This window comes from Colossoma macropomum, unplaced genomic scaffold, assembly GCF_904425465.1.
Source record: "Colossoma macropomum unplaced genomic scaffold, Colossoma_macropomum, whole genome shotgun sequence".
Taxonomy (NCBI): Eukaryota; Metazoa; Chordata; class Actinopteri; order Characiformes; family Serrasalmidae; genus Colossoma; species Colossoma macropomum.
The window spans coordinates 55764-66047 of record NW_023494818.1 but is presented as its reverse complement, the minus strand read 5'-3'; the positions used below and the strand labels follow the sequence as shown (position 1 = coordinate 66047).

General features: G+C 36.5%; 1 protein-coding gene across 2 annotated transcripts; it reads left to right on the top strand.

Annotated features, from left to right (window-relative positions):
* The first annotated feature begins 5201 nt into the window (after window positions 1-5201).
* LOC118800150 (class I histocompatibility antigen, F10 alpha chain-like) lies at window positions 5202-10284 on the top strand. 2 transcript variants are annotated; one of them, XM_036560314.1, is made up of 6 exons: window positions 5202-5435; window positions 6655-6933; window positions 8152-8439; window positions 8518-8631; window positions 8793-8825; window positions 9891-10284. In XM_036560314.1, the coding sequence occupies exons 1-6, from the start codon at window positions 5240-5242 to the stop codon at window positions 9911-9913; spliced, it is 933 nt and encodes a 310-aa protein (XP_036416207.1). In that variant the 5' UTR covers window positions 5202-5239; the 3' UTR covers window positions 9914-10284. The 2 variants fall into 2 exon arrangements, with proteins under 2 accessions (XP_036416207.1, XP_036416206.1); XM_036560313.1 differs by lacking the exon at window positions 9891-10284 and having other exon boundaries at window positions 8793-8974.

Genomic DNA, 10284 nt, shown 5'->3' with positions numbered 1-10284 from the left:
TGTCGAGATCCAGGGAAGTTGTGCTCTTTCTGGGAAGACCAGATACACATTATTGTTACGCAGAAAGGAGAAAATAGTCCAGTCTGTGAGGTACAACCAGAGCGTGGCTCAGGCAGAGGAAGAATACTACATTGCAACATGTTAATGCCATGTACTGCTTTGCCATTTGAGGAACCAGTTTCAAAACCCACACAATAGAAACAACAAAGGAGTACGCGGAGAGCATGTTCCAGAAAACATCCAGTTGTTGGAGTGTTGGAAGAGTTGGAAAGCTCTGAGGAGGAGCAGTGGGTCCACAGTGCCAGACATTAACAACTTTCATCAGACAACTCTTCAGGAGATGAAAGTCAGCCAGGGCTTAATCCCTAGGCAATGGAGTTCATGCAAGAGAGAATGGTACACAAGACAACAGAGGCAAAGGCAGTTTCAGAGATTGTGCAGTTGCGAGAGACTGTGGAATGTAAGGATCAGCTTGGCTAAGAAACAGCCCAAACTGAGATAGTAGTATGGAGATCACAAAGGGAGAGACGACCCAAAGAGACTCTGACATACAAAACCTTGGGTCAACCATGTCGTCGCTTCATTGAAGTACCCAGTACCCAAAGTAGCCCAGTGTGTGTGAATACACTGAAGCCAGTGAACACACCATGTTCAGTACCTTGGCCAACTCCCTTTGGCTGGGGGCCTCAAATGACTTGCTTTGTCCCTGTTCCTGCTGGACCTTATTGCCTAACTTCTATAGACTGTTATAGACTGTCTGAACTGTTATAGTAAGTAAATTTTATTTATATAGCACTTTTCTAAGACAAAGCTACAAAGTGTTTCACAATAAATAATTTAATCAAAAACTAAAATAATAAAAAAGAAATTAAACATACACACAGTTTAGCCCCTTGCTTCAGATTAGTTCTAGGAACAACAAGAAGCCCTTTATTAGAGGTTCTCAGCGACCTGGTATTTGTAGGAGAAACTAATAGTTCACAAATGTATTCAGGCGCTTCACCATGTAAAGCCTTATAAGTAAGGACCAGTACTTTAAAATCAATCTTGAATTTCAGTGGCAACCAGTGAAGAGAGGCTAGCACTGGGCTGATGTGTTCCCTACGTCCAGTTTTCATTAAGAGCTGAACAGCTGCATTTTGGACCAACTAAAGTCTTGGCAAAGCTCCTTGACTAAGGCAAGTATATAAAGTGTTGCAATAGACCCAATGAGATGAGACAAACACATGAATAATTTTCTCTAAGTCCTGAAAAGACAAAATCCATCTGATCTTTGCAATAATTTTTAGTTGTAAAAACATGACTGAACAAGTATCTTAATATGCACTGAAAATTGTAAATGAGAATCAAAAACAACACCCATGTTTCTAGGAAAATCATTAACTCTTCATCTGAGTGAACCAAGAGTCAACCGCAAATCCCTAGGAATGCTGTCAAGACCAGCCAGAAACTCTGTTTTGTCCTCATTTAACTTAAGAAAGTTACAGTTCATCCAGTCCTTAGCGTCAATGTACTCAATTAGCTACTCTACTAAAGCCATTCCAATTTACAGAAAGATACAACTGTGTATCATCCACAAAAAATTGGAAAGAGATATTAAAACTTTAAGAGGAAGCATATAAAGTGAAAATAAAACAGGGCCACGAATGGAACCCTGGGGTACCCTATACGTAAGATCAGCCACAGAAGATATCGTATTTCCAATAGACACTGAAAAATCTCTAGTACATAAATAAGAAAAAACAATCTAGCACAGACCCTGATATGCCAACCCATTCACTAAGCTTGTTTCTCAAGATATTGTGATCCACTCTATCAAAGGCTGCACTAAGATCAAGCAGCACCAAAAGACATACCTCCCTTGGAATGCATTAAAATATCATTTAAAATTCTCACAAGAGCTGGTTCTGTACTATGCTTTTGGCAAAATCCATATTGAAACGTTTCAAAAATGCTGTTAGCCTTCAGTGCATGCAAAAGTTGATCTGAAACCACTCTCTCCAAACTTTTTGCGGTAAAGGGAAGTTTAGAGGTGGGTTGAAAATTGAACAGTCATTAGGGTCAAGGCCCGGTTTCTTAAGAAGTGTCTGCACACTGGCAACTTTAAAACAATCAGGAACACACCCAGAGGTAAGATAAAGAGTCACTATTGCTTGCAGATGAGGACCAACAGATTCTAAAACTTTTTTAAGAAACCTGGGAGGAGGAACATCATAGGGACTAGATGAGGGTTGCAAGTGCTCAATTAACTCATCCAAAGTGATTGGAGTAAACTGATTCAAAACATCTCTATTAGAGCTAGAAGGAGGAATCTCCATGCATGTAGACGGAAATTGAATGTTCTCTAATATCAGTAATCTTATCCTTAAAAACTGTTCACACCCAATGTTAGAAACATGAGGGTTCAGCTTAACACCATTGATAAGAGACTCGATAGTAGAGAACAAAGACCTTGATTATGCTTATTAGCTGTAAATAAATCATTAAAATAATTTTTGTTGTACATTACAAACAAATCTTTCGTGTACAGATAATGAACCTGAAGCTGAGACCGTTTCTATTTATACTCTGCCTGTCTGCACTCTTTTCAAATGCACATCACCATTTAACCAAGTAGATAATCAGTGATGCTCCAATTCTGACCAAATTTTATATGTACTTTCAAAATAATCAGCTGAGGAAATATCTGAAAATGGGCTTAAATCGGCTTAAGTCGGCTCTTACAATGCTCAGTGTACTGCCAACAAACTAAAACTGTTTCAAAATTGTTCACACATCTTAATGAGCTTTAAAATTTTGCAAACATTTGAACGTTGTTAAATCGTAATACAGAAAATCCTGTAATTTGATTTGAACAAATCATGATCAAAGAATCAGGCGTTATATTTTTCTGCAGTAACTGCACATGTTTAAAATATACCACCACTCCTAAGCTTTACTGTATTAATCTGTTGTCAAAGACCTCTGTGAAGCTGGCCCCCATGTGGTCAGAAATGGAACAAAAATACTACTATTTGTTTGTGCTGCATTTGTGCTGCTTTGTGCCATATGAATCACTGGTTGTGCTGGCAGCGTTTTTAAGAAATTAAACATTATATTTCATTACCTGTGATGTCACTCAGCCCCCCAATCATAGTCCAAATCCTGCCAAAACGGTCACATTCATTTGTGCTGCGTTTGTGCTGTGTATAGCTGTTAAAAGAAATGTTTGTGCTCTTTTAGTTCTTAAGTTACTGGATAAACAGTTTTTGACATCATTTACCAGACAATTCACAGAGATTGATCATGAAGATCTGAGAAAGGCACTTTTTGCCCCCTGAGAAGTCGCCATCCCTGATTACAGTTATTTGGCTTTTTTAGCTTTAAATATTCAGCTTCATACTTGCATTGAGTAGAAGTCAAGAGCTGATTAAAAGTGATGATAAAAAATGACAACTTAGCTGTTCAAAACATTTTCAAAATGAATCAAGGGTTTTTGTGAGATCGCACATAGTTTAACAAATACAAACATTTAATGTTGGTCTTTCCATGTATCGTGTTTTCTTACTTTAATCTTAGAGATATAATGGTATTTTAGACTGTTGGCACTTGATTGACCACTGTGGGGCCAGCTAAGACTGATGCAAACCAGATTGCTTTTCATTTAAGTGCCAATACCATTACATCTCCAGGATTAAAGTAAGAAAACAATAATGGATCCAAAGAACACCTCATAAAGACTTAAAACTCTGCATATACATTTACTTTCCTAAATTACACAGAAAGTCCAGCAAGTTGATTTAACTCCTTCAATCCATTACATTCCCAAAATATTGCAATATTTTGTCCAGTCACTAGAGGGAGCTCCAACAGTAATTGCAAAATGTGTACTTCAAAACATAGAAGGAAACAAACATCTAACTGTGTTAGTAGTTCAAGTTTTTTTAAAAAAAATTACAGTTGTTCCGCAATGGATACAAGTTTGAAAATCAGTGTTTTCTTACTATTCATTGAGTTTTTATCAAATTATCTCAAAATTGTTCTAAAAACAATCTATGGAGTACAAAGATAAATAATCATTAAAAACATAGATATAACCGAATTTAATGACACAGAATTATCTATATTTCACCTTCAGGCATAACGGATGGATTGATAAGCCTTAGTGCATATATCACTTAAGCATCTAGATCATAAGAAATGTAGGTCTGTGTTCTGTGTTCTGTATTCTGAATTCATTTAAAATTATACTACTCATTAATCATAAGTTGGGTATTAGTTCCTAAAATGGTGCTTGGTTCCTTATTACTCACCATCAATAAATTGTCTAAAAACATGCAGCATAAAAAGCCCTTTGGGGTTTTTATCTAAGGTAAACAATTAGCAAAAAAATATTGATTTCTTTGCTAACTATGGTCTTCCTCTATGAATTAATCATTGTGGCCATGGCATTTATAACTTAAATTGTTATAACGTATTAGCAGTTGGTCTGGTCATCTCATAATTTAAATCACATGTATGCATTGGGACTCTGATGATGTGTGCAAATTTAGGTCCAGATTGGCCACTTTTGGGCACTTTAGGGCTAAAAACACTTAAAATCATAAAAAATGCTATTACATTGTTATTATGAAGTCTACAGAAAAAATAGTGTTATGTGATTTTGTTCTCTGACCTGAATAACTTTGTAATTACATGTTGTGTCATAAATTGGACTTGCCTGGTATTTTGCTAATTTATTCAAAGAGTACAGCTTAGTATACAAAGGTCAAAAGGTCAGTCTGAACAAAACTCGGATAACATCTTTGCTGATCAATAATCATAACATATTGAGACCTTTTGGCAAATTCACTTTCATTTAGCTCCTGCATGGCAAAATGGCCCCTTATGGGTGCTTTGGGCCTTATTATGGCATGCTGACCAATGGATTAAACTTGGTGAATCAACCCACTTGGCAAATACAACTATGTCAGAAAATTTTACCATTAGTCATGATTTTTGACCTTTTTGACCTCTATGATGACAATCCTAAGTATGTTAGAATGTTCTATAAAGTTTAAAGTTAGTACATTTGAAATTAAGCAGGTATCATAAATAAAGACCACTGCTCAAGAATTACAGCAAACAAAGGCCGTTTGATAAACACTGATTTCCGTTCATCTTTTTTCTCAATTCTTTCTCTTTCTCTCTTACAGGTTCTCACTCTTTGGCTGCGGTTACAACTTACATTGAAGGAGAGACTCCATTTCCAGAACTTAGTATGACCTTGATGTTGGATGATCTCACAGTTGGATACTTTGATTCTGAGATGAACACCCTTGTTCCCCGAGGTCTTAAAGACCAGGAAGATGATGGTGTGATTGACCCAGAGAAGATCAAGATCATAAGTTCCTTCATGCATACTGACTTCAAACAGAGACATTTATATTTAAAACATGTGTTAAATTATACTGAAAGTGAGTGAAATTCTTTTTGCAGGAAAATGTAGGTAAAATAATAATAAAGCATTTACATGCAATCAAGCAAACTATACAGACAAAGAAAACAACGCAGTTAAGTGTTTTATTGTTTTTTCAGTTTGAGTACATTTTTGAGCAGAAAACTATGACAGAGCTTTAGAGCCACTGTTAATAAAAATAAAAATAGTAGACTCTGAGAAAAAAGTCGTACTATTTCAAGAAAAAAGTCGTAATATTTCGAGAATAAAGTCTTATATTTGGAGGATAAAGTGGGCTAACCGTAGGGGGTCTAACTGTAGGGGGGCTGCCATAATGCGTTGGGGTGTCGGTTGCTGTACTGTAGGGGGGCAGCCATAACGCGTCGGGGTCTCGGTTGAACTCCACCAACTCACCACCCCTCATTTAACATGAGGAGGAACTTTCCTGGTATTAATGCCACTTTAATGTCAAAATTCTACGACTTTTTTTCTTGACATATTACGACTTTTTTCTCAAAATATTTCGAGTTTTTTTCTCAAAATATGACGACTTTTTTCTCGAACTATTACGACTTTATTCTCAAAGTCTACTATTTTTATTAACAGTGGCCCTAAAACACTGTCGTAGAAACAACCTCAAGGGAACACAATCAAAATTAAATTGGAATATTGAATAATTCTGAGTAGATATTGAATTTAGAGTAGATACTGAATAAATGAATTAAGGTAGTGAATAATTCATAGCAGAACATCTCTACCTGCTGTTTCCCATAACAAGTTTTTGCACCACTTTTTGTACGACATGTCCATTATCTGCTCCATGCACTAAACCTGAGCTATATTGAACTACTTGATGGAAGAAAATGCTCTATTCAGGCTTCTTTTCTACGTTTCCTGTGACAGTAATCTTAGCAATGAGAATCTGGTGTGTGGTGTAGTTGCCAAGTGGGAGGGCAGTGCTTGTTATTTTTCCTTAGCTGTATCTTCAACCCCACTTCTGCTTGTCAAAGTTATCCAGAACTCCTATACAGAGTTCTCTCCTGTCTTTCAGTTATAAAATCTCTTTGCACAGTACAAATATATGTTTAAGACATGGTCAGAATCTGCAAACTGAATAATAAACCTGCAGATTAAGGAATTTTATGACTTTTAATTGGCTTTCCATATTGTTGTAATAAGCTAAGATCAACCATGTAATGAAAGATGGCAGTTAACACTCTTCTTTATTTCTGTTTAAGGCATTCAAGTTCAACAGAGGCTGGTGATGTGTGAATTGATGGACAATGACCAGCCTGGACCACTTATTATCAAGAATGCACTCGAAGGCACCACGCGAGATGAACTATGTTTTTATGAACACAAAATTACATATAAAAATGATTTAAATCTCACAGAAGGAACACTGGGATCATTTTTGACCTTAACTCAGTGGCGTCATGAAAATATCTACTACCCACTGTGCATTAAAACACTCAGAGGTTACCTGAACAAGAGAAGCAATCAAGTGAAAAGGAGAGGTAAGATTTTCAAAATGGTTTTCTGCACGTCTGGAATTGAAAGATGTTTATATTTGTATAGCATTTTTTTTCTGTTAGAGTACTTTATGAATATGCTGCAAGCTCAGGCCAAATCTCACACATTCCAGATGTTTGTGTGATTTGGCTTGAACTTATAAACATTCATGAAGGACATTAAATAAATAAATAGCTATTGAAATGAAAACAATTAAAAAACTAAAACATTTCTAACTAATTAACAAAAATAGTTATTTAGTTAAAAAATAGCTATACAGCAAGACCAATTCTATTGTTTTTGCTATACATTGATGACAATCGGGTTTGAAATCAAAAGATGAATTTGAGATGATCATTATTGCAGCTTTTATTTCCTTATGTTTATATCTTGAAGTGTTTAATTACTTATATGGCATGTTTTGTTTTAACACCCAATTTTTAAATGAGCAAAAATAGTGACCAACAGGTGTTTCTTGTTGCCCAGCTGTGCCCTGTTAGATTGGATGTTTAAACAATCTACAGCTCTGAATGTCTACTTTTGGTTTGAGCCCTGCGGTTGGCCTGTGATTTGTAGTTAGGTTGGGTGGGGGGGTGGGGGCAAACCATTTTGAAGCTGAGAAAGGAGGAAAAATCAACCAGTGCCATTGCATAAGCATTGGTCACAGCCAGTACAACAATTTGGAATGTCCTGAAAAAGAAAGAAACCACTGGTACTAACAATCAGACATCAAACTGGTCAGAAGCAGTTGATGACTGAATCACAGTGAGAGCTGTGAAGAAAAACCCAAAAACAGCAGTCAGTGACATCATCAACAACCTCCACAGGACAGGGCTGAAGGCATCAACTAGCAACATCCTTGCCCAAATGGAATACCATAGCAGCCACTCTTTAAACAACCAAACAACAAAAATAACCCCTTTACATTCAAGGTTTCACTACCTTCAACCATTCTGTTCTACATAAACCCAAATTAGCAAGTCTATTACAGATTACTTAACAATTTGACACAGTTTGAGGCAAAAGTGTGATGACTTAGGGACTTAGCAGTTAGCACTATGCTAACTGCTTCTTAGCTACATTAACTCTGACACAAAATCAAATAAGCAATCTTTGGACACCAAACATCTCTTGGCTGATTCCATCTTCCATCTTCCATCGGAAAAGCTAAATATCCAAACATGATATTCTCTCTGATGTGGGATTCATGTCTCTTTCTGCAGTGAAGCCCAGAGTGAGGCTCATCCAGAAAAGACGCTCAGTGTGTGGGTGGGATGGGGTGACCTGCCTGGCCACTGGTTTCTACCCCCGTCACATCAACCTGACCATCTTCAGAGACGGACAGCCAGTTCCTGATCACCTGACCACCGGAGGAGACCTGCTGCCCAACGGAGACGGAACCTACCAGATGAGGAAAAGCCTGGAGCTCAGTGAAGAGGAGCTGAAGAGACAAAATTACACTTGTACAGTCACCCACCTCAGCCTGGACAACAAGCTGGACATCCATTTGGGTACTGAATCTCAGAGTGACACAGAAAATTCCTCAGCTGACTCTGAGCTTTTTATCACTTTCTTAAATTGTGTTTCAGATTTTGATCCAGGGGAGCCCATCGGGCCCATCATTAGCTCTGTGGTGGCTGTTCTGGTCTTGGTGAGTGTGATGGTGGCCGTCATCTGGATAGTATACAGGAGAAAACGAACAGGTTAGAAGAAAGTGGTTCAGCAGTTTTTATAGCTCTGCACTAAAAGAAGGCAAAATTTATCATAGCACTAAATTTGGTAGGAGATGAAATACTAGACAGTTCCTCTAATGTTTTCTTTGATGAATCTCTCTGATCATGATCACTCTTGTCTCCTTCTATAGCTTCATCTCAGGGGAAGTATTCATCAGCTTCCAGTAAGTCTTTTTGTAAAAGAAAAGTAACAGATTTACTTAGTTGCTTCAATTATCCATTGCACACTGTACCTGTATATATCTTGAGATCCTTAGTAGGTTTCTTTCTCTAAGAGAAAATGTCAGTCTTTACGAGTGGTCACATGCTTATACATGTTGGAAATGAAAGGGAAACACATGAACGCTACCACTGTACATTTTACCCCAGATTAGGCCGTGGTCCACACTCCTCTATGGCTGTAAGTGTAGTGGTCATTATGCTCTACAGTTATACCACTTGATAATGTAGAGCTTGATAGTAGCACTATTGCATGGCAGTAGGGTAGATACAAAGCAAACACATCTATCATTTATACTGGGGACATTACCACTTTTTGAAATGCTCAATTTTGTTCTCATATTTTTTAAAAGTGTAGTGTTTTTAAAATTATAGAATTATTATTATTTTGTCTATTATAATCATTTAATATACGAAAGCGTTACTAAGACTATGCAGGAAAATTTGCTCTGTCATTCCTCGCCAATTTTACAGATTTCTACAGGTATTATATACAAAAATCTAAAAATATTTTGCTCAAATCCAAAGAAGTTACTCGAGATAAAATCCAATTTACAAACAATATAACAATTGGGCATACATGTATGTACACACAGCACCATTCTGATTGATTTCTTCAAATAATTGAAGTATTTGAAGTATTTATTAGAGTTGAATAAACCCAGTTCATTTGTTTTCTAAATTATGAAGGCATTTTTAAGGTTGAATGAACAAACTACTTTTTACAGTGTACATCACACTGTTGTTTCCCCCCAGCAGACCCTCATTCTTATCTCTAACAGAGTTACATCAATGGTTTTGAGATCCATTATGTGATTATATACTGGTGCAGTATGTGGTGTACAGTAAATACTGCCACGACTGAGCTAGTGCTGATGTCAGAGTTTGTGAGTGCTCAATATAGTATGAATTCCTGTTTAACAGAATTAATGGTCTTGCAAAATAGATGTAATATACACTCATAATGTGGCAGAAATTTTGAAATGAAGTAATTTCAATTGTGTTTTCAGGTACAGACGAAAGTGAGACTTGATGATACTAAAAAGTAATTTGAAGACTTATATCTGACCAATGGCTCTTGTGAACGAGAACTTAAATGAATCTAAAAAAATGATCTGTATTCTCTGTGATGGGTATTCTCATCTTTTTATATATCATTATCTTAATTATTAGACATGGCACTTTGTTAATATTTGCCATACTCTCTGTCATATGTGCTATTAATTGATTATTTACAGAACTGTAACCATTTTAAAGGCTTTGCATGTACTTTATAACTGATGAAATTTCATGTAATGTAGATTGATTTTGCATTTTTTTGTTGGCTAAAGTTTTGAAATATGACTTTTGGAAAATCAGGGAAGCACACAAATAAAACTGCATTGAACTGCATTGAGAACTCTA

What these genes read in the sequence shown, in the direction of transcription:
- LOC118800150 (XM_036560313.1), top strand. Translation starts at nt 5,240, where the DNA reads ATGACCTTGATGTTGGATGATCTCACAGTTGGATACTTTGATTCTGAG. An exon ending in TGTGTTAAATTATACTGAAA is followed by an intron (nt 5,436 to 6,654) that starts GTGAGTGAAATT and finishes TTTCTGTTTAAG; the next exon opens with GCATTCAAGTTCAACAGAGG. An exon ending in CAATCAAGTGAAAAGGAGAG is followed by an intron (nt 6,934 to 8,151) that starts GTAAGATTTTCA and finishes CTCTTTCTGCAG; the next exon opens with TGAAGCCCAGAGTGAGGCTC.